Source organism: Talpa occidentalis, unplaced genomic scaffold (assembly GCF_014898055.3).
Source record: "Talpa occidentalis isolate TD23 unplaced genomic scaffold, MPIMG_talOcc4v2.1 talOcc4.5, whole genome shotgun sequence".
NCBI lineage: Eukaryota > Metazoa > Chordata > Mammalia > Eulipotyphla > Talpidae > Talpa > Talpa occidentalis.
In genome coordinates, this window is record NW_023604861.1 from 1,335,216 (window position 1) to 1,362,947 (window position 27,732).

The 27,732-nt window shown below is 67.0% G+C and overlaps 1 protein-coding gene across 1 annotated transcript; it reads left to right on the plus strand.

Moving 5' to 3' along the window:
• The first annotated feature begins 3,795 nt into the window (after positions 1 to 3,795).
• Positions 3,796 to 21,728, plus strand: IRS2 (insulin receptor substrate 2). Its single transcript, XM_037528618.2, is given in 3 exon segments — positions 3,796 to 4,552; positions 4,555 to 7,605; positions 21,410 to 21,728. Coding segments are annotated over 3 exon segments (3,813 nt in total). The 3' UTR covers positions 21,415 to 21,728.
• The last annotated feature ends 6,004 nt before the right edge of the window (positions 21,729 to 27,732 follow it).

The window sequence follows — 27,732 nt, forward strand, 5'->3', positions numbered from 1 at the left end:
TGGAGGGTCCAAATAAATATGAAAGTGGAAGGTCTTCATAATTGCCAAAGAAGTGATAGGACCCAGTTTGTATTTCTTGCATGGAGCCCTTTGCAGCACCTCACAGGGCAGTGAATGATCCAGAGCGGTTACATTCTTTCTTGTAAATCATTCTTGCACATAATTGGCATGTTACAAAATTCTTGTGAAATGTCAGTTGAAACATGTTAGCAAATATATTTGTGAAAAAGACCCAGCTGGCCGAGTGTAGGATGTCCCTTTTGTGAGTTCTGGATCAGAAAAAGTCTGCGTTTGTAAAGTCACTCATTAGAGAAAAGGAAATTGATTAGATGAGCTACCAAAATATTTATTTAATAAAGGAAAATGTTTAATAAAATATGCTGCCACTCTGTTTACAACCTAGATACACCCAGTGACAGCAACCTCTGAAGTTAAAATTTGTACCTCCAAAACCACATTGTAAATGAAAGTTTTTCTAACTGGCCGTCTAGTATTCCACTGGGCCATCGGCTACAAACTGGGAAAAAAAAAAAAAAAAAAAAACAGCTCACAAGCACTTAAATGCCATTTACCTTTCTCCTGAGCAGGCTTTTCATTTACAAAACAGAGAGGAGAGTTAATGAAATTTATGGTAATGAATTATCTGTATTATGAATTTGCGGGGCATTTTTAATCTCTGCATTTTATGAAACTGGCTACTTTATGAAAGGCAATTAAATTATTCCAGAAAGACGCTATGTTTTAGTTAAGGAATCATTGAGTACAATTCTGTGTAAAAACAAACAAGCAAAAACACTCCTTGCTGAAAGATAGGGCCATTTGGTTATTTGTGAAAAGAAAGGAGCTTCCAAGGAAAGATCTTGGAGCAGGAGAAGCTTCATCCGGGCGGCTGGCTGGCAACGGGCCACGGGAGCGGCACCCAGGCCGGCGCCGAGAGCAAGCTGGCAGGTGTTGGGAGCTGACTTTTGTTGAAAAAGTATGGGAGAACAGTTGGAAAATCATAGGTGCCGAGCAAGCTTGCAATAAATAAATAGCTTATTTGGCGATAGAAAAGGAGAAATACCACGAGCTCCTCTGCCGAAGAGGGCGGGGACTTTCGAATGACAGACACGGCTGGTGTCCTGGCCTTGTCTGGGAGGATGGACGGCCCCTCCCCCACGCGTGCTGCGAGGGTCCTGGACTCAGAATGGCACAGAGCTGCCAGGTTTGTGATGTTCGGGGTGAAGCCTGGTGAGAAAGGTGGTGCGTCTTCACCACTCCCTCCTCTGCCTCTGCTTCAGGGCCCAAGGGGGGCTGGGGGGCAGCGCCAGCTGCCAGCTGAGAGCTTCTGACACCTGCACGTGAAAAAGCGACATTTAACACTGCAATAAACACGCCGAAGATGACACTTGTTGGCATCCGATGGGCCCAACTCTCAAATATTCAGTGAATACCTGAAAATCAGACTTTGGCTGAAAAGTCAACATCATAAAAAATGAAAGTGGTCAAAGAGGCTTTTCCAGAAGAAATCCTTATCCCGAGGTGCTAAAGAGAGGTTGTCCCGGGACACTGGCTAGGGCAGGCCCGTCCACACCTGTCACACGGGTTGTAAGCATCGCCAGGGCCATCAAATGGCGCTCGGGTCCCGCCTGCTCCACGAGAAGTCCCTCCTCTCCCCACGTCTAGTGACGCGAAAAGCACCAAAAAGAGGAGAAAACCCAAGTTCGATGTCCGTCAAGGCGGCTCCCGGCCCACACAGCCAGGCACCGCCGCACGGGCACGCTGGGCAGCGCACACGCAGGCAGCGCACACGCAGACAGCACACACACGCAGGCAGCGCACACGCAGGCAGCGCACACGCAGGCAGCGCACACGCAGGCAGTGCACACGCAGCGCACACTTTAAAGCGCACTGCTGCAGACCTGGCGGAAAAGGAAGACGGACTCTAAATTTACCTCTTCAGGGCAAATTAGATGCCAGACTGGCTCTTCCCAATAAGCCTGACCGTGTCCTGCTCAAATAAAGACGCTGTCTGTCTGTCTGTCTGTCTGTCTGGGGTCCCCTGGGCGGCGGAATCACCTGGCAGAATCTCCAGGCGCGCGTTTACAAGGCGGCTTAAAGCGCGCCACCCTCTCCAAAACCACAATCAAATTATTTTCCTTAGATTTAATTACATTTAAAATAGAGACTTTCGTCGACGGGAAGGGCATTCAACGCAAACTCCCAGGGCTCGGTAAACCCACCAACATTAATTGTTTCCAGTTATTTCACGAGGACGCGGCCGTGGAGGGAGCAGACAAAGGTTTGATTTATTTGGCCCCTTCCTGCGGAGCCGGGCCGGGGGCGAGCGGGGCCCCCGGGCCTGCAGGGCCGGCGCTGCGGGGCCTCCTGCGCAGTGGCTCGGGGCGTCCCCCGCCCGGGGTGCAGCCCTCGCCAGCGCCTCTCCAAGGGCGTCTCCGGGGGCCGGTCAAGGCCCGCCCAGGGCGCGCGGGTCGGAGCCGCCATCCCCGCGCCCGGGCCCCGCCGCGGGGTCCCGCTCCCCGCTCCCCGCGGCGTCCAGGCCCGAGCCCGCCTCCCCCCGCGCTCTGGAAGCCGCCCCCCGCCCCGCCCCGCCCCGCCCCCCGGTTCCGTCCCGCGCAGGCGGCTCCCACTCCCCGGAGCCCGCGGTGAATGGCGCCGCGGACGCCCCGGAAAGGGCCCGCGCGGCCCGGGGGCGGGGGCGGGGGGCGGGCCCGGGCGGGCGGGAGCCGCGCGGCCGGGGTGGGGGCGCCCCCCGCTCTCCTTCCGGGAAGGGGCGCCCCGACCGCCCGCGGCTCGCGGGGACCGGCGGCTGCGCGTAAACAAGCCGCGGGCCGGGCGCGGGAGCACCGGGCGCGCCCTCCCCAGCCGGGGTGCCCTGCGCCCCCCCAGAGGGGCTGGGGCGGGCGGCGTCCGCCCCGGCCGCGCTCAGCGCCCCCCACGCCCAGCGCCCCCCACGCCCCGGCCGGGCCCCCTCGCCGGCCCCCGCCCCGCCCCCGCGCCCGGCGGAAGCTCGGGGCCAATTAGCTGCGTCCCGGGCGGGGGGGCCGCGCCCCCGCCCCCCGCCCCGCGCCCCGCGCCCCCGCCCCGCGCCCGCCCTGGGTGGCGGCGCCTCCGCCGGCTCCACAACGAGCCTCTGATTAATGGGGCGCCGCCCCCGCCCGCCGGCCGGCCGGGCCCGACCCGCGGGGGTGGGGGGGAGGGGACGGCGGGAAGCGCGCCCGGAGGGGGGCGGGGGGGCGCGGCCCGCCCCCCCCCGGCCCGCGCCCATTGGCCGCGCGCGCCGTCCGTCGGGGGCCGCGGCGCCAATGCGCGCGGCGGGGCGGGGCGCGGCGCGTCACGCGTCACGTGTTGTTTTGCTGCTCTCGGTGCAGCGCCGCGCGCGATGTGTTACTCACCGCGCGGCGGGGACCGCGACGAGCCGGGGGCGCCGTCGGCAGCGGCGGCCGCAGCAGCAGCCCCAGCAGCAGCCCCGGCGGCGGCGGCGGCGCGGGCCCCGGGCGCCCGGGCGCCCCCAGCACCCCGGAGCGCGGCGCGGCGGCGGGCCCGGGGCGGCGGCGCGCGCCCTAGCTCGGCCCGGCGCGGGGACCCCGGCGCTCGGCCCGGCCGCCGCCCGAGCGCCCGCAGCCCGCGGCCTCGGAACCGGCGCGCGCGGGGGCCGCGCCGACCCCCCGCGGGCCCGAGGCCGCGCGCCCGGGCGGGCCGGCGCGGGAGGCAGCCGCGCCCCCGCGCCCCCGCGGCCCCCGCGCCCCGCGCCCCGCGCCCGGCCCGGCCGGGCGGCGCGGCCCGGAGCGCGCCATGGCGAGCCCGCCGCCGGCCGGGGCGCCCAACCTGAACAACAACAACAACAACAACCACGGCGTGCGCAAGTGCGGCTACCTGCGCAAGCAGCGCCACGGCCACAAGCGCTTCTTCGTGCTGCGCGGGCCCGGCGCGGGCGGCGACGAGGCGGGCGCGGGCGCGGGCGGGGGCGCGGCCCCGCAGCCGCCGCGGCTCGAGTACTACGAGAGCGAGAAGAAGTGGCGGAGCAAGGCGGGCGCCCCGAAGCGGGTCATCGCGCTCGACTGCTGCCTCAACATCAACAAGCGCGCGGACGCCAAGCACAAGTACCTGATCGCGCTCTACACGCGCGACGAGTACTTCGCCGTGGCCGCCGAGAACGAGCAGGAGCAGGACGGCTGGTACCGCGCGCTCACCGAGCTGGTCAGCGAGCGCCGCGCGGCCGACGCGCCCCCGGCCGCCGCCAGCGCCGCGTCCTGCAGCGCCTCCCTGCCCGGCGCGCTGGGCGGCTCGGCGGGCGCCGACGACGGCTACGGGGGCCCCGGCGCGCCCGGCGCGGCCGCCTACCGCGAGGTGTGGCAGGTGAACCTGAAGCCCAAGGGCCTGGGCCAGAGCAAGAACCTGACGGGCGTGTACCGCCTGTGCCTGTCGGCGCGCACCGTCGGCTTCGTGAAGCTCAACTGCGAGCAGCCGTCGGTGACGCTGCAGCTCATGAACATCCGGCGCTGCGGCCACTCGGACAGCTTCTTCTTCATCGAGGTGGGCCGCTCGGCCGTCACGGGCCCGGCGAGCTGTGGATGCAGGCGGACGACTCGGTGGTGGCGCAGAACATCCACGAGACCATCCTGGAGGCCATGAAGGCGCTCAAGGAGCTCTTCGAGTTCCGGCCGCGCAGCAAGAGCCAGTCGTCGGGCTCGTCGGCCACGCACCCCATCAGCGTGCCCGGCGCGCGGCGCCACCACCACCTGGTGAACCTGCCCCCGAGCCAGACCGGCCTGGTGCGCCGCTCGCGCACCGACAGCCTGGCCGCCACCCCGCCCGCCGGCCCGTGCGGCGCCTGCCGGGTGCGCACGGCCAGCGAGGGCGACGGCGGCGCGGCGGCGGGGGGCGGGCCGGCGGGCGCGCGGCCGGGGTCGGCGGCGGGGAGCCCCCTGAGCCCCGCGCCCGCGCGCGCGCCCCTGAGCCGCTCGCACACCCTGAGCGGCGGCTGCGGCGGGCGCGCGGGCCGGGCGGCGCCGGCGCCGGCAGGGGGCGGCCTGCAGCACAGCCGCTCCATGTCCATGCCCGTGGCGCGCTCGCCCCCGGCCGCCGCCAGCCCCGGCAGCCTGTCGTCCAGCAGCGGCCACGGCTCGGGCTCCTACCCGCCGCCGCCCGGCGCGCTGCCGCCCGCGCCGCCCCTGCCCGCGGGCCCGCGGCCCTCCAGCGGCAGCGCCTCGGCCTCGGGCTCGCCCAGCGACCCCGGCTTCATGTCGCTGGACGAGTACGGCTCCAGCCCCGGCGACCCGCGCGCGCTCTGCGGCCCGCGCAGCGACACGCCCGAGTCCGCCGCCGGGACGCCCCCGCCGGCCGAGCTGCGCGGCTACATGAGCATGGAGCGGCCCCCGGGGGGCCCCTGCGGCCGCGCGCCCCGCCGCGTCTCGGGGGACGGCGCCGCGGACCTGGAGCGCGCGCTGCGCAGGAGGACCTACTCGCTGACCGCGCCCGCCCGCCAGCGGCCCGCGCCGCAGCCGTCCTCGGCCTCGCTGGACGAGTACACGCTCATGCGCGCCAGCTGCGCGGGCAGCGCGGGCCGCCTCTGCCCGGCCTGCCCCGCGTCCTCGCCGCAGGCCGCCTACCACCCCTACCCCGAGGACTACGGCGACGTGCGCATCGGGGCCCGCCGCGGCTCCGGCGGCCCCCAGGGCGCGGACGACGGCTACGTGCCCATGACGCCCGGCGCGGCGCTGCGGGGCGACGGCTACATGCCCATGAGCCCCACCAGCGTGTCCGCGCCCCAGCAGATCCTGCAGCCGCGCGCCCCGCCCGCCGCCCCCGCCGGCCGCGCCTTCCTGGGCCCCGCGGGCAAGGCCAGCTCGCCGGCCGAGAGCTCGCCCGAGGACAGCGGGTACATGCGCATGTGGTGCGGCGCCAGGCTGGCCGCGGAGGGCGCGGACGCCAGGCTGCTGCCCAACGGGGACTACCTCAACATGTCCCCCGGCGACGCGGGCCCCGCGGGGACCCCGCCCGACTTCTTCCCCGCCGCGCTGCACGGGCCGGGCGGCGACGCGCTGCCGGGCTTCCCGGGCTGCTGCTGCGGCTCGCTGCCGCGCGCCCCCAAGGCGCCCTTCGCCTGCCCCGGCGACCAGTACGTGCTCATGAGCTCGCCCGTGGGGCGCATCCTGGAGGAGGAGCGGCTGGAGCCGCGGGCCGGCCCGCTGACCCCTGCGGCCGGCGGCCAGACCGCGCCGACTGTCCACCCCGCAGTGCCTTCGGCGGCCAGGCCGGGCGGCGGCCGGCCCGAGGGCTTCCTGAGCCAGCGCTGCCGCGCGGTGCGGCCCACGCGCCTGTCCCTGGAGGGGCTGCAGACCCTCCCCAGCATGCACGAGTACCCGCTGCCGCCCGAGCCCAAGAGCCCCGGCGAGTACATCAACATCGACTTCGGCGAGGCCGGCGTGCGCCTGTCGCCCGCCCCGCCGCTGCTGGCCTCTGCCGCCTCGTCGTCCTCGCTGCTGTCCGCCAGCAGCCCGGCCTCCTCCCTGGGCTCGGGCACCCCGGGCACCAGCAGCGACAGCCGGCAGCGCTCCCCGCTCTCCGACTACATGAACCTCGACTTCAGCTCGCCCAGGTCCCCCAGGCCGGCCGCCCAGAGCAGGGACCCGGTGGGCTCCTTGGATGCCTTGCTGTCCCCGGAGTGTCCCTTGCCGTACCCGCCGCTGCCCCCGCGCCCGTCCGCCCACGGCGCCCCCCTGCAGCCGGCCGCCCTGCCTCCGCCCCCGCCGGGGGAGCTGTACCGCCGGCCTCCGGTGGCCGCCGCCCAGGGCCCCGGCGCTGCCTCCTCCTCGTCCTCGGAGACTGGGGACACTGGTGACTACACCGAGATGGCCTTTGGCGTGGCCGCCACCCCGCCGCAACCCATCGCCGCGCCCCCGAAGCCGGAAGGTGCCCGCGTGACCAGCCCCACGTCCGGCATGAAGCGGCTGAGCCTCATGGATCAGGTGTCCGGGGTGGAGGCCTTCCTGCAGGCCGGCCAGCCCCCAGACCCGCACCGGGGCGCCAAGGTCATCCGCGCGGACCCGCAGGGCGGCCGCCGCCGCCACAGCTCCGAGACCTTCTCCTCGACCACCACTGTGACCCCCGTGTCCCCCTCCTTCGCCCACAACCCTAAGCGCCACAACTCGGCCTCCGTGGAAAACGTCTCTCTCAGGAAAAGCAGCGAGGGCGGCAGCGGCGCTGCCGTCCTGGCAGGGGGCGAGGACCCGCCGCCCGTGTCCCCCCGCCAGGTGCAGCCCCAGCACCCCCAGCCCGCGCGGCCCTGGACGCCCGGACAGCCCGGGGGCCTGGTCGGCTGCCCGGGGGGCAGCAGCTCCCCCATGCGCCGGGAGACCTCTGCCGGCTTCCAGAACGGGCTCAACTACATCGCCATCGACGTGCGGGACGAGCCGCCCCCGCAGCCCGGGGACAAGAGCGGCTGGGGCCGGGCCCGGAGCCTCGGCGGCCTCATCGGTGCCGTGGGGGGCGGCGGCACCGCGGGCATGTGCGGGGCGGGCCCTGGCACCCTGCCGCCCGCCAGCACCTACGCCAGCATCGACTTCCTGTCCCACCACCTGAAGGAGGCCGCCGCGGTGAAAGGTGAGGCCCGGGGCCTGCCGCGGGGGGGCGGGAGGATCCTTCCCCTTGGGGCGGGGACCCGGGTGCCACGGTGCGGCGGCACCACCCCAGGTGATGCGTCGGGGCCCTCGTCCCCTGGCCCAGCCCCTGTGGCTGCTGCGGGTAAACGCGGGGCTTCCCCCCCAGGCTGGATGGCCCCTCGTCCAACCGGCCCTCGCGCCCCAGGGCCCTCCTGGTCGCGCCGGCACGGGCTCCGCAGCCCAGGGGGCCGCGGCCTTCCGACCCCAGGTCCCTGGGAAGCACCGCGGTGCACCCGCCCTGGCCTCAGCCCCCTCGCCTGGGCCCCGCTCTGGCCGAGCCGCGGGGCTCATCATCCGGGCCCGGGTGCTCTCGGGGGTCGGGCAGCCGCTGGCTGTTTAACTGGCCCTACAGAAACCGGGGCCCTTGGGTCAGGGAGCGTCTCCTGAGGGGCTGCGGGTGACCTGGCGTCCCAGGCTTTCTGGAGGTGGTTCTCCAGCTTGTGCTCCCCGCCTGCCCCAGAGGGGAGCCCCGGAGGGTGGTGGCAGGGCTGGGCGAGCCCGGGGATTCTGGTGCTGGCTGGGGTGTGGCCCGGAGGGCGGCTGCGCTGGGGCGGACTGCCCTCCGCCGTCACCTGAGCAGGTTGAGGTGTGGCCGTCGGCCACCCCAGGCCCATCAAGGGCGCCCCTGGCGGCCCAGGCGGCGTCCAGCAGGTGCGGACAGAACAGGTGCTGGGAGGAGCCCTGGGGGGCGGCTCGGGCTTTTCCGGAACAGCGAGGTGGGACGGGCCGGTGGTGTCCTCTGGTCCCCGTCGGCTGTCCCGGGGGAGCTGGACGCGGCCTTGCCTTCTGGAGGCTGAGCCGGGACGGGCAGGGAGAAGAGGGCGGGGCGGGGCTCCACCTCCCCTGTTTCTGCCAGGGCTTGTGAGGTGGGGGGCTTGGCTTGTAAGGGGACCCTCTCAACACCGGGGTGCTGGCTGCTGTCCCTGGGGCTGGCTTAGGGTCTCACCTGCTGGGCCTCCAAGGTGGTGACCACAGTGAGTTTGGTGACCCGGGACCCGTCCGGCTTTTGTTGGTAAAGTGAACAGACCCGCTCCGTGATGCCCCATCCAGCCGGCGCATCGCCTCCCGGCCTGTGTGGGGCCTGAGGTGCCAGGGGAGGAGCGGGTGGCGGAGCGGGGTGGAGGAGAAGCCGCCACGCTTTTAATAAACCGGAGCATAGAGGATGGAGGGAGGCGCGGCCGTAGCAGGCGGCCGGCGCGTCAGCGTTTAAGGAAATGAGTCGCAAGTCGCCAGAACGTGCCGTGAACGCGGGCTCTCGGCCCAAGGTCACTTTGCCGGCGGTGGCGCTGAGCGAGCACGTACAGGTATGTCGGAGCCGAGGGATTAGCTGCGGCCGGCGACATGACCGCGGAAGCTCCGTGGCCGAGCTGCGGGCCCAGATGGGTCGAGGTGGCCGGGGGAGGACATTTTGCTGAAATCTGATTCTCATCAGAAAAACAGCCTGAGAACATAGCACCGTTCCCCGCGCAGGGGAGTAGGGAGGGGGCAGGCAGCGGGGGACAGGCAGGGGAGTAGGCAGGGGCAGGCAGGGAGGGCAGGCAGGGGGGCAGGCAGGGGGCAGGCAGGGGAGCAGGCAGGGGGGCAGACAGGGGGCAGACAGGGGGAGGCAGGGGAGTAGGCAGGGGGCAGGCAGGGGGGCAGGCAGGGGGGCAGACAGGGGGGCAGACAGGGGGAAGGCAGGGGAGTAGGCAGGGGGCAGGCAGGGGGCAGGCAGGGGGGCAGGCAGGGGAGCAGGCTGGGGCCAGGCAGGGGAGCAGGCAGGGGGGCAGGCAGGGGCCAGGCAGGGGGGAAGGCAGGGGAGCAGGCAGGGGGCAGGCAGGGGGGCAGGCAGGGGAGCAGGCAGGGAGGCAGGCAGGGGGGCAGGCAGGGGGGCAGGCAGGGGGGCAGGCAGGGGGCAGCAGGGGGGGGGTGTGCAGCCAGGGGGGCAGCCAGGGGAGCAGGCAGGGGGCAGGCAGGGGGCAGGCGGCAGAGGGTGGGCCGGAGCCCTGGTGCCTGCCTGGAGGGCAGAGGCTGGGGCTGAGCCTGCAGCCCCGGGGGTCCAGGCCTTTCTGCTGAAGCCGGTACATTCGGAAGGCTGTCCCCGCGGAAGGCCGCCGCGCTGGGCATCTCACTCTGCGCGGCGCTTTTAGTTAGCGACTGTTTTGTGGGTGCCCGCGCGGCGTGAGTCCTCTCCCCTGGGGAGTCGGGGTTCTGAGGTCAGAACAGCAGCCTGCCTGTCGCGGGGGACTGATCCCAGGGCCGCTGCTGTTTTAGGGGCCGCACGCACGGGGTGTGGGGATGGCCCTGTGAGGAGGAAAAGGGCAGAGCGCGGCCACAGTGCCCGCACCCCATCTGTAAGGAGCTCACTGTGTCTGCAGTGAGCGCTTTGGGGTCCGTCGGGTGGGAAGGGAGGCGCCCAAGCCGCGTGCAGAGCCGGGTGACTAGAAAGGCAGGTGGACGCCCCGGCTAACAGCCGGGGTTCGCAGGGGACCGCGGGTGCTCCAGTAGCAAGTCCTGGGCAGGCGAGGGTCCCGCTGGGGTCCGGGAGGAAGAGGCAGCGGAGCCTGGAGACGAGACGGAGGGGAGCTTGGCCTGAGTGGGGTGGCACCGGCGCTGGCACGGGCCTCTGCCCCCTGCGCCACCTCCACGCCGGACGCCTCATCAGCGAGGCTTCGAGGAGCATCCGAGGCCACTCGGGCAGGGTTCGGTGCTTGTCTTCGTGGTGACAAAGACTGAAGGCCCCAGACACATTTGGGGAGAAAGGTGGGTTCGGCACTGGGGCTAATTAGAGAGTTGGGGGCGCCGCAGCTCTGCGCGTGTGGATACGTGTGCAGGCGGTCCCGAGAAAATGAGGGCTCCTGCGTGTTCTTTCGGGGCTCAGGGGAGGGTTTCGGACAGCGAGTGTGCGTGCGTGCGCGCGTCTGAGCCTCCCAGCAGTCAGCTCGTGCCGTAGGGGTACTGGGAACGCACCCCCATTTTCCTGCACTTGAAGCCTGCGTTTTGAAGCTCACTTCCCAACGTGGCGTGCGGTTCTGCCTGTACCATGAAACACGCCAACTGCGTTTCCTCCTCAGGGCTCTTACTCTAAATTTGGCCGGCGCGTCTGCACCGGCAGATAGAGGGGCTCAGCGCCGGCGGCGTCTGTATTTAGGTTCTGCGGCCGGGAGCGCCTCGCGCTCCCCCGCTGCTGTCGCGGCGTCCCGGGGTGAGTGGCCGCCGGGGCTGGGGGCTGACGTCGGCGAGCACAGCCCTGGAGTATTTTTAGAGCCCCGGCGAGAGGCTTGACAAACCACAGGCTTTATTTTCCGTCTCGCACGCGGTGGTGCTGTCGCGGGCCAGCTCTGGGCCGAATAAGATAACAGCCCTGCCCTGCCCTGCCCTCTCCCGCGGCCACGGCGCCCGGCGGCCGGACTTCTGAATGAAGCCACGTGGCCGCGAGCCTCAGCCGCCAGCGCCGCTGCTCGGCAGCAGCGCGGTGGAGAGAGCATGGGGGCGCCGGGCGGGGCGGCAGGCCGGCTCTGGCTGGTCCGGCGGGAGCTGGATGTGCGGCCTTGCTTTCTCCGTCTGTGAAGTGGGGTGACCTGGCCGCGCCCTTGGCGTCCGGCACTGCGCGTGGACATCCACCTCCCTGAGAGGAAGCGCGTGGACCCGTTACTCCGCTGATTCTGTGGCTTTGAAGTCGCGAGTTCAGGCGGGAGAGACGCTTTTGGCAGCGGGTGTTCAGAGAACCCCGCGGGGCCCCGAAATCGCAGCACCCCTTCAGAGACGCCCGCACTGCACTCCGTGGCCGGTCACCTCCGCTTCCCCAGGCTGTCCCCCTCTTACTAGCAGTAAGGCAGCGGTTAGGGAAAATAGCACCCTGATCCTGAACTACGGGGGACCCACTTCTGCCCCCCTTTATAATCGTGGATGGGTTGAGACTTTGTCAAGGCGAGAACGTGTCGTTGGAACAGACGTCTTTCAAAGCGGCAGCGTTACTCCTGCCTCGGGATGCATCGAGAGGAGACACACCCTCCTCCCTCGGGCCCTGAGCCCCCTGCTCTCTGGGGTTTCATCGGGGCTGATAGAATTGGGACGCCCCGTTTGCCTGCGTCTGGAAAACCCGCAGCCGTCTCCTCCCCTTCCGTGGGCGGGCTAATGGCTGCGTGGCTTCGTTTGCGCTGAGCTGCTTGTGTTAAAATAAACCTCTCTTTTTCCGTGGGGGGCCGAGAGGTTGCAGCGCCAGCGTGGGCATGAGGGTCTTCTGCGAAGCCCCCCCACGCGTGTCCCCAGAAGCACGGCTCCCAGGCGGGTAACTGTTGGTATCAGATCCCGCGAGCCGGAGGTTTCCTGTTTTCCTTGGGGCAGCTGGGAGTCAGGTGTTCCCCGCTCACCTTAGAGGCTCCGGGAAAACGTCACTGGACTCTCGTATCTGCGCCCCGGGCGGCTCCGAGCCGCCTGCGCTCCTGGAGGCTTCTGGGGCGGGCGATTCCCAGCAGGAGGTGTCTGCATCTCCCCCCACGAGGGGTGTTGGGGGACAGTAAATGAGACAGGGTTGCCAGCCCCCCAAGTGCCAGAGGGGCGAGGTTCGCGGGGCCCCTGTCCTGTTGTCTTCCGGGCAGGTGTTCTTTGGGGCGGCGGGGCTCTTGGGGTCCTCGAAGGCGGATTCCTGGGGGGGTCACTGCAGGTTCCCTTCTGACTTGAACTGGCAAAGCCACCGCTCGAGGCGGGGGTGGAGCTGCCCCCATGCCCGCCTGCCAATGGCGCAGGGGCCTCGGGGGGCGCTGCTGAGCGAGGCAGGGAGAGGCGGGGGCGCGGCGGGCGGCCACGGCCAGGAGCTGCAGCATCAGGGCTCGGGATCCGCGACTTAACGGTTACAGGCGGCGAGTTCACAGGCAACAAAGTAGTCAATTTAGCGGCTCCGCTTTCCTTTCCCTTGGACTAGAAAAACACGGAATTCGCACGAAGCTGCTTTTCCAGCTCCGCGGAGGGCGTCAGGTGTGCTCAGGCCGGCGCGGTCCTGCCCGCGGTGACGCTGTGCCCCACGCGCGCTCGCACCTGCCCCTCCACACCGCGCCCAGGAGCAGCCCCGCGGGCCCCTCGCGGGCCGTGGCCTCGCCCCGTCCTCCCCGGGCGCCAAGGGTCTGCCTGGGGCCCGTCAGTGCCCTCCGCAGCCTTCCCCTCACGCTTGGGCTTCGTCGCCCTTGGGAGACGGTTATTTCCGTTCTTCTCCCCTCCGCGTTCCTCGCCACCGGGAGACCGGGGCCCGCTGGGAAAGTGGGCCCTGTGCCGCCTCACGTCTGCCGCTGCCACACCCAGGGCGGGCACCCTCCGCCTCCCGGAGGGCGACGGCATTAAAGCGGCAGCGGGGCGGGGGCTCTTCTGCCCGGGCGTCCTCTCCCGGACCTGCGCTCCGGCAGTTCAGCACCGGGGGTGGCGCTCGGCCGTGTCGCGGAGCATGTCAGTGAATTGCTTCAAGCCGGGGTGGAGAATGCAGAGACCCGCTGTCGGGGACCAGGCGGGCGCTGGTGCCCCCCCACCCCGGGGGCCGGGCTTTCTGCCCGGGGAGGCTTGGCAGCGCGCGGTCATGCGCCTTCTTGTAAAAAAAATGGCAGGGAGGAGGGTCAGGAGTGGACACACGCCGCCCCGAGCGTCCTCGAGGGGAGACCCCAGTGTCGGCCACTGACCCTGCCGTCCGGGTGCAGGTTTCAATGCCGCTTGGGTGCGTCCGGCCTCGCGCCTCTGCTCTGTCCTCCGGGGCGGAGCTGCCCGTCTCAGGCCAGACGCAGGCCCGAAGCCCCGCGCAGGCCCCGCTGTCGGCCCCGCCAGGGAAGCTGCCGGAGCCCCGTCCTGCGCCGCAGAGACTGCAGTTCAGTGCATTTTGGTGGCAGAATTGCAAGAAACTGTATCTTCTTTCTTTAGAATATTCAGGTCTCTTACAGGCAGCTTCAGGACGCGGACTTTGACTGGATGAGGAAACAAAAAACATGAAAAGTAATAAACACTGTGGAAACAGTAGACGTGAAAGCCAAGGCCTAAGCACAAGCAGGCGGGTCTCTGACCTGCGCCCTCCCCGGCAGCTGGCGCGAGCGAGCGTCTTCTGTCAGGTTGCACGAGCGTCCACGCGGGGCCCTCTGGCTCAGGGGTCAGCGATACGCTCCAGGTGCGGCGGGGCCATTTGGTTCCCTCTGGCCCCTTCCCGTCGTGTCCTGTGCGTGTGTCGCTGACGCCCCGCGTCCCGCCTGGAGCCTGGGCGGGCCTCCCGGGAGGACGGGGGTGGCATCTGGTCCTGGCCTGGGTGACGCTCTAGTGGCCAGAGGAGCCTGGCACCTCGCATGGCCCCCCGCGGCCCCCATGGGACCCCACTCTGCCAAAGATGGGTCGCCAAGCACCACGGAAGGTGCTGAGTCCCCGACAAGTTGTCTGCCTTGGAAACCGAGGAAATGCCGTGAAATTTGAAATGCGGCCAGAGCGTGCGGCGTGGCGGGTGGTGATGGATGTTCTGGAGAATACGGCAGGGCAGGGCGGAGGGAGCAAGCGACCCGTGGGTGGAGCAGGTTGAAGGTGGTGAGGACGCAGCTCCCCCAGCAGCTGCGGGCGGTCCCGACGGGCACGGGGGTGGCTGGCCGCGCAGAGGCCCTGGGGCGGGCGGTGCTGGTGCAGACGCGGGCGAGGAAGGCAGGGCGGGCGGGGCGCCCGTGAAGGACAGCGGCGGCCCAGCTGGGCAGGGCTCCTGCCTTGACAGCCTGCGCGGCGCTTCTGTCCCCGAGCGCTCGCCCCCCGCCTCGGGACCCGCTGGCGTCTGTGGGCGCCTCTGGCGGCGTTTGCCTAGTATGTCGACTCTTGAATTCTGTTCCCCAAATATGCGACATGTGTGAAGACCCGCGCTCCAGCTAGCGGGACGAAGCCGCTGCCGGCGAGGGAGGGTCAGCGCGACACCCACCAGCGATGCCAGGCGCGAGCTTGCGTGCGGGCAGAAGGCGCTGTGGCCTCCTGACCTGGAGGACCCTCAGAGCCTTGTTGCGTCTTGTTATTTTCCTTATTTTTTGGAGGGGGCTGGGGAGGGGGCGCGGACCTGCCCGACACCGGAGGGTGGAGATGGGGGCCCCACCGGCCTCCTCCTCCCGGGCTCTAGGCCTTTGGGCAGCGAGCGCCTTCCTGGGGAGCCCCTCCCTGTGCAGCCTGGGCCCTGGGGCGCCGACCCCGGCTCCCTGCCCGGGGCATCCCTTTGCTGCTGCCGACGGGGGGTGCCCCGCTCGGTGCCCCGGCGGCTGGTTTCGTCAGTGGATTTGGGAACTGACACGGTAGCGAGTTCATGCCCTCTGCGGCGCCGCGCCCACCCTGGAGAGTCTGGCTTCAGAGGCGGGCGCAGAGGGAGGGGTTTGGGTAAAAGGTGGGCAGAGGCCAGCGCACCCTGGCCGCGGGGGGCTCCCTCCCTGGGAGAGGGTGCAGACACGGGTGGGACCTGTCACACACACGCGCGAGCAGGCCACGCCAGCAACGCTGCTCAGATGCTCGGGGCTTGGCTCTGTCTTCAGAATTTACGCAGTTTCCCTTAGTTTCTCTGAAGTACATGAAGGTGATGGGCGATGCCCAGCGGGCTCCCCCCGCCCCCAGTCCTGGTCCCTTGGCCTGGCTGCGTGGGCAGCAGTGGAGGGGAGGCCCAGGTGCCGGGCGGGGTGGGTCACCGTCCAGCAGGGGCCACACCCGGTCCTGGACAGCACCGTCCACCACGCGGCCACTGTCAGTGACGGGGACACACGGGGGAAAGTGGCCAGAGAACTTGCAGGCAGTTGGCGCTGCCCAGCAGTGCCTGCCGTGCGCACGGAGCACTGAGAACTGCCTGAAACGCAGCCGGGAAGGGAGCAGGCGTCGCCGGTGGCCTGTTGCTCGCGGGCGCTGTTCCATCCTCGCGCTGTCTCCCTTCTACTGACAGAGGAAGGTGCGAGCCTGAGCTCACTGCCCCGGGGTGCCCTGGCCCCGGTACCCCTGGCGTGAGTCCTGGCAGGCTGGAGGGGCCGGCCTTCTTGGGCTGGCTCTGCTGGACTGAGCTGGGGGCTGTCTAGACACGGCGTGATGGAGCGTGTGCCTGGCCTGGCCTGCCCTCTGTGCTGAGTGTGGAGGGGGTGCCCCTGCAGACTTGGGGTCCCCAGGCTCCAGCCACTCCGCCCTGCTGTGGCTTAGGAGATGAGCTGTGACGCGCTGTGACTGGCCCTCCTGCCCCCCGGGGTCGCCACCGGGGCTCACTGGGTCCCCCGCAGCAGCTGCGTCTCCCATGGCATCCAGGTGTGGGTGCGCTGGGCCCCCTGTAGCAGGTCCAGGCGTGGGCGTGGCTGCCCCGCCAGGCGGGGAGGGGGCTGCGGCCTTCGAGGGGCTTTGGCAAGCCTGGCCCCAGGGGAATGGCCGGGCCGGGCGCCCTCGCAGCTCTCAGAACTGCCGGCCGCCCGTGGCCCCGAGTTACCCAGGAAGACAATTCTGCCCTGTCCGCTGCTGGCCAATTAAAACGTGTTTGTCCACCTCGCCCGGAGCCGCTGCCCTGTTGGCGCGTTCACTGGCGCTGACTCGCTGCTGGGAGGTGCACTGCTGGTGATGTCATCGTGGGTTTAATTCTGAATGAAGAGAAGCGGGAGGAGCTAGCCGCGGCGCCCACGTCCGGGGTGGGGAGGTGCCCTGGCAGCCGGGCTGGGCTGGGCTTTGTATCCAAACAGAGCGTGTGCCCACACGTCTGCATGGTTAAAGGTGCGGGCGGGGGGTGCCCGAAGATGGTGCTGCTCGGCAGAGGCGACGACAGGGAAGCTGGTCTGCCCTCCGCCTTAGCAGTGCTTGTCGGGGGTCCACTGTGGCCTGCGGGCTCTGAGCAGGGAAGAGTGGCCCCATTTTCAGAAGAGGGTTCAGGCTGTTGGGGTGACTCTGACCCCGGGCCTGCGGGGAGTGACCTTCCACACCCACGGCTCCTGAGTCACGGGAACGGCATGTGGTCCGAGGTGTGGGGCCGGCTGCCCTGAGCCACGCCGGGCTCCCTGGAATGCTCGGGCGGGGCGGCTGGGGTGCGGGCCCCGGGCCACCCCCTTGGCCTGGACCCCGGCCCGACCCAAGGCGCACTCTCAGCCACAGGCTCCCCGAGAGCACTGTCCTGCCCCGGCACAGACCTGGAGTGGGGTGCAGGGAGGGAAGTTGGGGAGCAGAGCGCCGGTGGAGGTGGCCTGGGAAGGAAGCTGCCCTGGCCGTGGGGCGGGGCCCAGACATTTCCCCGTTTTTTAATCTTTTTTTTTTCACCCAATGAGAGAACCTCACTGCATTGTATCATCAACGCATTTCCAGAACTGCTCGCTTTCCCTCCGGAACCAGAGCGTTCACCCCAGGGGCGGGCCTGCCCGCCTCTCCTTCCCCCCGAGGCGGAGCGCCGAGTCCCTCCGGATCCCAGGCCCCGGGAAACGCGTTCATTTTAGTAGCGAGCAGGGAGTTCACTTGTAAGTCTGCAAAGAAGCAGCCGCGACCCCGCCGTCCGGATTCTGGAAGGAGAGCCGTCCCTCGAGTGGAGCCGGGCGGCTGGAGGGTGCTCTGAGGAGGCGCGATTCTGCGTCCGTGGAGGAACCGGGGCGGCAGGCTGAGAGCTGCGGCCCGAGACAACACGGCCACGTCATGGTGTCTGTGAAATGTGTGGTTCTCACGCCAGCACCGAGTCCTAAGTATAGTGACCGTTAAGTCTGAGGGGAGATGCCTGTTTTGGGGTGCCGCCACATGCCCATGGGCACCCGGTGTCGGGCTCGGGGTCCGATGCCCTTCTGCTCCTGCTCACATGTGAGCCCTGACACCCGTGGCCTCGCCGCTCCCAAGTGGCAGGGGAGGGTCGGGCTCGACGGCGGGCGGGTGGGGGCGCCCCAGTGATGACCCCACTCTCCTCCTGCTGCGCCCTGGACGGGGCCGGGCAGGCAGTGTGGGGTGGAGGAGGGGCTGGCTTCTGGGAAGAGCTTGCAGGGGACCCTGAGGGTCCAGCTGGTGTCCAGCGTCCCCCACGGGTGACAGGGGGCCGGCCCCACCTTCCTTCCCCTGCGCCGCCCACGAGGGAGGAGTCGGGTCTCTCCCTGCCAGTAAAGCCTGATGTCCTCATGTGCCAGGAGGTTCGCCAGCTCTTGGGGCGCTTTTGCCTCTTGGGTGCTGGTGCTGGGCACAGCGGTGGGTTTCCCTGTGGCCCGGGCGCCGCTGCGGCAGGAGGTGGGGAGGGGGGGAGGCTGCCCCCGGAAGCCCAGCTGCAGGCCCCGCGCAGCCTGCTGAGCACGCGCAGAAGAGAAGCGGCACGGCAGGGGGCGAAGCCGGTGCTCTCCAGGGAGCACAGGCCCCTGTGGTGAGAGTGGGCCTGGGGGGACTGCAGCGGGGAGACCTAGAGAAGGGGTGACCTGTGGGGGGACTCACGCGGGAGGATGCTGGGGGAGGCTCACTGGGCGAGGACCCGGGGGAGGACTTCCGCGGAGGAGGGTTCACAGGAGGGACTCCCCCGGGGAGGACTCACAAAGGGGAGAATCTGCAGGGGAGGACCTGCAGGAGGACTAGCAGGAGCAGGACTGTCGGGGGCAGGTCCCGCAAGGGAGGACCCACAGGAGGACACACAGAGGAGCACCGCAGGGTGGGGGTGCCGGGTCGCTGTGGACCTGCTGGTTGTGACAAGATCCCTGAGGTCTCTGGGAGGGATCACACAGGCCCCGAGCAGAGAGGCGCCGTCATTAATCCAGCCCCCAGGAGCCGGTGGCCTCGCCCTGTTTCATGCCGAGCCACTGACATCAAGTCACAACTTGACGCTGGGAGCTTCTGCAGCAGCAGCGTCCAGCGGGATGACTTTAACCGTCGGGGGAAGTGATGAGCTCATGTTAGAGAGAGTTCTGGGCCTTCCGCGGGTCAGGTCGGGCTGGGAACGTGTCGGCGCCCCATTTGTCAGCGGGGAGCCTGTGCTCCCAATTTCCATTAAGTGATTTTTTTTTTCCAATTTAAAAGTAAAGTTCAAGTAACCGTTTTTCTGAGAATCTTGGGCTTATCACTCCCAACCTTACTTTTCTGGGGGGGGGGGTATATTCTGAGAGTGTTTTCTTTTCAGTAAAGTTAGGAGATACCGAATTATCAGGCTTATTTTCTGGGAATTTCTTGTGTAACTGAAAAGCCATTTTCCCTTGTAATGCTGTGTTTAGCATAAAAAGGCCTGAAGGACCTGTTTGGGCTGGCTGGAGGGTTCCTTTGTTTCATGGTAGTTGTTTCCAGAAATAGAAATTTTAATTTTGCAATAGCTCACCATGTTGTCACGCAAATCAGTATTTGCTGTGCTCCAGGTTCAAGTCCCCGAAATGTGACGACCCCTGACTGGCTCCATGGTGCTCTGCCCCCCGGCTGAGTGCTCCCCTTGGATTCAGCCCGGGTTCCCCCACCCAGGGCTGGCTACTCCCCACCCGGGGCCGGGCCAGGCCACACCCCACCCAGGTCCCGGCCACTCCCCTCCAAGGACCAGGCCACTCCCCGCCTGGGGCCCGGCCCCCTGCTCTGCTCTGACATCTGACAAAGCGACTTTCCCACTAGTTTAATTACCCGGGTTTTCAGTGACTTGTTTCCTTTTCCTTTATTTCCCCTTGCGAGGTGGAGCAGCGTGAAGGCTCGCTCGTTTGCATGCCGATTGCGCTGCGAGGTCACAGGCACCGTCCCTCCCCAACATCATCTGTCACAGCTTGACCTCTTTGCTGAAAGTTGCTTCCTTTTTCAGACGGCACCTCCGGGCGGAGGCTCGTGTGAGTGGAGCGGAGGCTCGTGTGAGTGGAGCGGAGGCTCGTGTGAGTGGAGCGGAGGCTTGTGTGAGTGGAGCGGAGGCTCGTGTAAGTGGGCTTCCGGGCACTGCGGGCCAGCGGGGAGCGCCGTGCGCCGTGGCGGGCCAGGGGCCGGGTGTGGACGCTCGCGTTGCTCTGTGGCCTCGTTCACGCGCGCTGGCAACCCCGGAGGCTGCTTCCCCTTTGGCCACTGAGCCTGACTCCAAAGGCGCGTCTTGATGAGTGCTGGAGGGTGTGGTCACGGCATTAGTTTGCCTTTTGCTTCTGGTAGAACTAGCACAAGCTATGAGAGAAGCTGCTGGAATCCCAGGCGCAGGAAGTGTGGGCTCCGAGGGGCTGAGGAAGTGGGCTGGTGTGTTAGGCTGGCTGGGCCACACGTTTCCAGGGGTGACTTACCCTCCACAGTGCGTGAAGGCGAAGGCACAGACCCTGCTCTCCTCCTCCCGGGGCGGGGAGCAGCTGGCGCCGCGGCCACGACGGGCCGATGTCTGGATGCCCCGCCCTCCCCACCCTCCCTGCCAGCCACACACTAGTCCTGGCAGCCCTCGGTGCCCAGGTCACTGTCCTGGTGTCCCTCCTGCAGCGCCAGGCGCGCTGGCGGCACACTCCCTGGTCTGCCGTCCCGGCCCGGTCTGCGGCCTCCTTCCCACACTCGCCTCTCTTGCCCAAGCCCTCGGGTGTGCGCGTGCTCAGCCCCTCCGTGTCTCTGGGGCCGGGACGCCTGGTCGGGGGGTGCCCCTGCCTGGCCCTCCAGCTCCTGTCATGGGCGGCCTCTGCAGCCCGGCCCTTTGGTGTGCAGGAGGTTGCATCTGGGGAGTGCTTGCACTCCCTGCACGGGGGTGGCCGACGTGAGACCCCCCTCTCCTCCATACCTCTGGGTAGAACGTTTTCACTCGCCTGAAGGTCACGGGGCGATGGAACTCACGATGAGTGATTCCTGCTCTCTTGCATGATGCCAGCGCCGGGAGACTGAGGTTTTGGAGACTGCACCGTAGCTCAGAAAGGTGCACGTGTGCATTCCCGCCCCACGGGGTACGTGGGGCCTGAGCAGGGCCGCGGCGGCAGCCGAGCACCTGTGGGCCAGGGATGCACGTGCGGGGTGCCCGCCGAGGCACGGCTGTGCTCCCCCTGAGAAGCTGAAGTGCTTGTTCGTCTGTTTCAGCGGAGATGGGAGATGCACTGGGGGCCCCATCCTGCTCCAGGGGGCTCGCTCTGGGGTGGGTGCTGCCCGAAGGCAGCCACGGCCCTTGGTGAGGCCGCCGTCAGCGTCCCACGAGTCCCTTGGGACCGAGGGCCATGGGCACCGAGGCAGCTGGCGGGCACCCCCAGGAGGGAATTCGGGGCTCTGTTTCCCCTCCAGTTTCATTTGCCGTTTCCATGTGGCGTCTTTGGAGGACTTCAGGCTTTCACACAGCAGCAGCGAGCAGCATGGGGCACCACCCCGCGTTGTGTGGCGCCTCGGAAGGTCGCGGGAGGACGGGGTGGTGACCTGGGCTGGTTGTGTGTCTGTCCCGGCTTCTGTGTGTCCCGTCACACGGCTGGTTTGTGCCTGGGCCGCTGGGGCAGAGCCACGGGCTGAGGTGGATTCCCGGCACCGGGGCCTTCTGGCATTTCTTTGTTGCGGGATCCGCCCTCTGAACCAGCAGCGTAGAGAACTAGAGTCGCGTGGAAGGAAAGTGGGGTGTTCGGGCAGGGATGCTTCGCCCTGGTTTTCCAGGGTCCGGCGGCGGTTCTGGCCGTGGCTGGCCGGGTGGGCGGGAGGACGTGCGGGCTGTGCCCGCGCAGAGGGTGGGGTCCCGGGGCTGCGGGGAGCAGGTGGGCGTCCCGGTGGGGCTCTGGGCTTCCTCGCTCACCTGAGGAGGCGCAGGCCGGCACGGCTGCCCGGCAGCCCCTGGACAGCTCGCGCCTCCCAGCCTGCGCGGCGGTCCCCGAGGGGCGGGCACCCCTCCCCCGCGAGGCCTGACCCTCTGCTCTCTCTTTCAGAGTAGAGACGCCGGCTGCCCCGCGTCGGCAGCGGAGAGAGACGTGGGACGACGCTCAGCCTTTTTTTTTTTTTTCATCTGAAGCTGCTCACACTTCCCTGGGGCGTCCGTGCGCACTTGGGGCGCGGGGCAGGAGGCCCAGAGCCCGCGTCCCGCCCGGCGCCCGCCCCGCGCTGCTCACACTGTGTCTGCTCTGGCTTGTTACGGAACGGGCGAAGAGGTCAGTGTCCGGAGTCGCGGCGCCCGGCGTGGACGGCGGCCGTGTCCTCGCTACCCCCGCACAGCGGGCGCCCGTGGGTGCGTCGGCCTGACCGGCGCGCCCCCAGCTACCACAGTCCTACCTCAGTTCCGGGGAGCGCCGGGCGCGCGTGGGGGCCCCCGCGCCCTGAACGTGTCTCCGGGACGGTGTCGGCTGAGCCGGCCCAGTGGGCCACGCCGGTGCGCGGGTTTCCCCCCGGGTGCCTGCGGGTTTCCCCGGGGCCCCTGTGGGCCGCACGGGCCCGGACGTGAAATCCGGCATTGGGCGTTGAAGATGGACAGACGGATAACGATTATTCTGGGACCGCGGCAGCCTCTTCTTGCCGTGCTGAGCGGGGCGGGCGGGCGGGAGGGCGGGGCGGAGGGCGAAGCGCTCTTCACCCTGACGGACTGGTTGGCCTCGTGTAGACGTGTAGGTACCTCCGTGCAGACGCCTGCCCCCGCCGCCCGCCCGGGCGTCTCCGTGCCCTGACTCTGGAGCTGGCGTCCACTGCACCAAAAATCCTCGTGGGCGTGCGCCCTCGGGGGCGCCCGGCTTGGCGGGTCCGGGACGTGGTATCTTGACCCTAGAGCGCTCCTCGGCCAGGGAGGCTGCATGCGCGACGGGAAAGCAGACACACAGGTGACAGGCCCTCCGGCCGGTGGGTTCGTGGGAACGGAGAAGGAGGAACCCCACAGGGCGTGTCCCTTGGCGGAAGACCCCTGACAAGACTTCCTCGCCTCGGCGTTTTCAGTGTTCTGGAAATTTCAGTGTTGTGGCGACGATGCCCGCGTCCCCCGCGCCTGCCGACCTGGACAGCGGGTCGTCCGTCTTGCTGCTCGCCACGCGTGCTGGAGGGCCGCGGCCGCCGGGGCGTCCCGTGCCTCTCGGAGAGTCAGCAGAGGTTACACTAATTCATCGGAGACGTGAGTTTTTTCTGTTTGTTGGTTCTGTTTGGGTTTTTTTTTTTTTTTTTTGGATAAAAATATATATAAATATATAGATATATATCACTATAGAATAATGCATTAATAAAATGAGGCTTTTCTAGAGGAAGACCAAAAAATTCAATGTCTTAAAAATATATTTCATGGCAATGCAAAAGTCTTCCTGCCCCCACGCTCAACTTCTAGAACAGAGGATTGTATTGCAAGACAAAGTTGAATGTAAAGTGACCCCCCTGAGCATTTTTAGCCTTTTACTTTTCTAAAGTTACACATCACAGCAGTGCACAGACCCCACGCTGTTCGTCTGAAGGTCAAGTCAGTGTATCATACATATACCTTATTTAAAATGTATAAAATGTCCTCAAGTTTTGATTGAGTTTTGGGACCCGGAGCTGTCGGGTCTGGCTTGCTCCGTCACACCCCCTGGGGTCCAGCAGGACCCCCGACGGCCGGCTGCCGGGGGCGGTGTGTCCACGAGGCTCGTCCCAAGCGGGGGCCTCCGCCGCTGGCTCCCGCTGCGGTCAGCCGAGCAGGAGAGTCCACAGTAGACCATGTTTTCCTCTATCCTGTACATTTCAAAAAAGGCATATGCAATATATACATTTTTAATTTAGTTTACAGAATGGAACCAAAATGTATGAATGTTATGTTTGCTAAAACTTTACGATGTATATTGGGTCTTTGTACATTTTGCCTGACTTACCTTAAATTTAAAATATTTTTTGCTATATGAACTTTAACAGTTATTAAACAGTGTTTCATTTGGGTACGTATTGTTTCTGGATATCAAGATGTTCAATATATTTCTTGCTAGGGCAGCAGGACAGAGACTGAGCTGCTCCCGCCCTGTCCTCTCTGTAGCGCTGTAAATAAGGGTCGCGTGACCCTGTGGAGACAGAATAAATGGAGCTAGCGTAGTGTATTGTATCTAGTCTGTATTGATCATGGATGCTCCCCTTAATAGCCATATGCAATAAAATAAAATACATTATTTATGAAATGAACAAAGCCTTGAGGATTTTCTGTGTGGATTCTGCGCTTGACACACGCTGGTGGCCGCTTGGGAGAAGGCCTGTTGATGTTCTGCTCCCCGGGACCTTGATGCTTCTTGGTTTAAACGTTTTGCTCTGGAAACCAGAAATACGTCCAAAGTCACACATTTTATCAAATTTGTGTTTGTTTTGTTTTGTTAATGTTTACTTTAAAATCCGCCCACGGGTGAAGCTGTGCGGCCTTTGTGTTTCTCCTTCTGACTTTGCCGAGCACGACCCCCTCAAGGTCCATCCGTGTCGTCACCAAAGGTGAGATTTCTGTTTTCATGGCTGAGTAGTATTCCACGGCGCACAGGCCTCGTCTCGTTCTCCCCAGCTGTCACTGGGCACGCAGGCGTCTGTGTCTTGGTTGTTGGGAGAGAGGGGATTGGGATTTGAGTCCCTATTTATGACACCAGATCTTGATGCCCCGGTTGCAGGACGGAGGGGCCTGATCCTGCCTTAAACGCAGGTGCCTGTCCCATGCCTGCCAGAGCGGCTGCCACGCTCTTTGATCTGCAGTGCCTGACGTGTGCTGTTCACACCTGCTTGGTGGTCTCTGCTCGGCGGGCACCTACTGGGCTGACGGAGAGCGCCGGGCTGTCCCCGCAGGGCGTCCTGCTAGGCTGTGGCTCCTCCGGTTGCTCTCTCTTGCCTGCCCCCTCCAGCTCTGGCAGCAGGCCCCTTAGTGGCTTCCTGTGCCTTCTGCTAGCTCCTCCCCGGCCTCTCGCTGGGACCACTTCCCTTGTACCCGCAGCCCTGGCATCCGCGGAGCCCTTGGGCGCCGCCTTCTGGGGCTCGGTCTGCTCAGCTGGAAGCGTCCAGAGACTGAACTATGGCTGCGGGGTCGGCCTCAGCAAAGGCCTGCATGCTCGGCCCTGCAGCTGGGTCAGCGCGGCCCCTCCGTCCAGGTGCCGGCGCTGGAGGTCGTGTCTCTGGGCTCAAAGGATGTTGGTCCTTTCATGTCTGAGTCTTGGTGTGAGTCTCCCTTCTTCCTGGAGGGTCAAAACGCCTTCTTCCCCTGCCCCGAGTGCTTCCTGGGACGCCCGCCCCGCCCTGGCTGCGGAGGCTGTGGGTGGAGCGGGCACCGCCAGGAGGAAGGCCGGGAGCCGCCCCCGCCCGCCCGCCCCTGCACTGCGGAGCGAGGCAGCTGCTCCTGCTCACGCTTCACCACCAGGCGGACCCTCGGCCACATCCTCGGAGGGCGCGGGTTGCAAGCCCTCCTGTGTCTGGAGGAAGCGTGAAATATTGGCCATCTGTGCCGTGGACGCGATGCACATACTCCCTGGCCGCTGCCCGGCTCCCTGCGCCCTCCGCTGGCCTGTGCCTGGAGCTTGTCCCCTCTCCAGGCCCCCAGGGCCCCGAGTCCCACCACCGTCACCAGCTGTGCCAGGACACCCGTCAGGGCCCTAGGGAGCCGCACACATGCTGCTGGCTTGCAACGCCCTCGGCCTGCTGTTGCCCCCGCCGGCACCCTGCCCGCTGGAGCCAGGGCGAGGAGCTGCCTCTCTGCCCTGCCCTGGGGGGCTACCAGCACCCCAGCCCAGACGCCCAGTCCCGGGAGACCTCTGTCACCCCGGCGAGCTTGCCCGGCTCTGCGGGGCGATGCCGGCGCCCTCCCTGGCCGGCAGCCGAGGCCGTGAGCGCTGCTCTCCGAGGGCTCCTTCCTCCATCCGGGCTGCTCTGGAAACATTAGCTCTTGGCTGGCAGTCGCGGCTTCCTGCTTTCATCCGCTCGGCCGGCAGCAGGGACATCCGGCCAGGACCCACCAGCCCTCCAGGGCAGCACCCAGACTCCCAGGGCGCCATGCGGGGCGGGGGGGCAGGGGCTGGGGGGCCTCGCCGTGCCGTACCCTTCCTGATTATCCCGGAGCGGTCCAAACTTAATGGATTTTTGCAGACTCCGTCTGAATGGGAGCCACGGGGCACACATACAGTTGTGCACATGGCGTGTGTGTCAGACACTGCGTGCTGTCGATGTGTCACGCATGTGGCATATAGGAGAGCTTGTCCCAGTGCGTGCTTCTCCCGCCCCTCTGCACAGTACAGGCGGGCCCGGCTTGACGCGGGCACCGCCAGCTCCACACACAGCCGTTCAGTTCCCAGCACGCTCACGAGAGGCGGCTCCGGTGGTGCCCCCGGGATCCCCGGCCCCCCCAACCCGAGCCTCCCTCTGGCAGCCTCCACAGGCTCATTGAGCACAGCAGGCGGCAGCCAGGGATGCCCTTAGCCCTGCCTCCTCCCCGCTGCGTCCCAACAGGAAGCAAAGCTGCTCGGTCCTCAGCCTCCCCTCCTCACGAGGCTCCCCTCGGCACGCGCCTTCGCATACACCCTCAGAGGCTTCAGAGGTGCGCGGTCTCCCTCCGCTGGGTCTGCACCTAATTACCTGGTGGTCTCCAGGCAGGGCCGAAACATGCCCCAGGGCACGAGGCACTCCAGGCCCCCAGGGTCAGGTCGCAAGGCCAGCTGGTCGCCTCCGGCTGCTTTGGAGTAAGTCCCCACGAGGGGCTCCCGCCTCCCGCCTCCTGCCTCCCGCCTCCGCAGTCCCAGCTGCGTCACGCGCTTCTCTAAGCGTCAGAGAAAGGTTTTGATTGTGTTTCCTCTGCGTTCACGTTCAAGCAGAAAGGCGCGATGACGGTCGCTGAGCTGCACCTCTAGGTTGACAGCACGCACTGGGTAGCTGCCGTTTTCTACCTAACACGCCGCCTCATTTGTAGCCAGAGGGCACGGGCATCCCTCCGGCTGAGCTGCCCGGGGTGGCGGTGGGTTTGCTCGCGGAGGGGTCGGCGCTTAGCCACGTGCCGGCGAGCCCCTGGCCCTCCCAGCACAGAGGACGCAGCTGGAAGCCGGCCTCCGGGCCTGGCAGAGCGCCCTCGGCAGGACTGGGCCGCCTGGCACCGGGCCTCGGACTTCCGGGCCCCAGAACCTCGAGCGGAGACCGTCTGCGTATCCGCAGCCCCCGCCGCTCGGCCGACGGTCACCGACCTTGCCAGGCGCTGGCGCAGAGCGCTCCGTGTCGCAGCTTCCCGGAAGCCGCGCCGAACAGTCCAGTGAGCTCCCCCCATGCCCGGCGCTCGGCTGCGGGAAACACATGTGGCTGTGATTCACCCCCGCCCTGCGGGCTCTCCAGGAAGCGCCGGTGCCCAGGCCAGACTCCCAGGGCCCCGGCAGCTCACGAAGCAGGATCCTCGTCGAGCCTGCTAGCCCCCGCCCCGGCAGGCTCTGCCCTGGCCACCTTGCCTGAGTCCCGCCCTGGCCTCTGGGCCTGTTCACAGCCGCGGTCAGCCTGGGGGGTGGGTCCAGCCTGGGATGGGGTCCAGCCTGCAGTTGGGGGACCATCTTGTGCTTTTGAGGGGCCAGCCTGCGGTTTTGGGGACTAGACTGTGATTTAAGGGACCAACCTGTGGGGGGCCAGCCTGTGGCTTGGGGCACAGCCTGTGGGGGGGATGTGGACTCCCTGCTTGCTTCTTGGCAAAGGGAAGCACGTGAGTGATCAAGAATGACTGTGCGGGGCTCTCCCCGACACCTCTCGAGTGACTCGAGCAGACGCCTGCAGAGCTGAGGGTCTGGGGGAGACGCGGGGGAGCAGAAGGGAGCAGGTGTGATGCAGGGACTGGGCAGCTCCCTGGCCGGCTTCCCCTCCGGTCTCCGCACACTGGGGCTCCTTCGAGGCCTCCCTGGCCGCCCCGTGTCTCACGCCCACAGCCCCAGGAAGGGCACTGTGACCTGCGGTCCTGTCCCCGGTCACTTTCTTCTCTGTCCCTTACTGAGAAACAACTAATCCAGCGAGGAGGGAAAGGAGAGCTTCCCTCCTGCAGGAAGTTCAGAGGACTGTGTAAATATTCAGGGAAAGATCCCCTCTAGGAGGGCGTCCCAGTGCGTCACTGACGGGGCCCTGGGGGGTATTTGCCCCTGAGCTGGGGAAACTGCTTTCTCCTCGGAGGGGGAGCCGCCGGGGCTCTTGGAGGAGCAGCTCTGCTGGGCCCTGTCGCTCTCAGAATGTGCGTGTCTGGGGGCTCAGAACCGTCCAGAAGTGGAGTTGGGGGTTGGGAAGACACCGCTGGGGCCCGGGGTTTGGTGGGCGGCTCTGCGGCCGTCTGGGACACCCG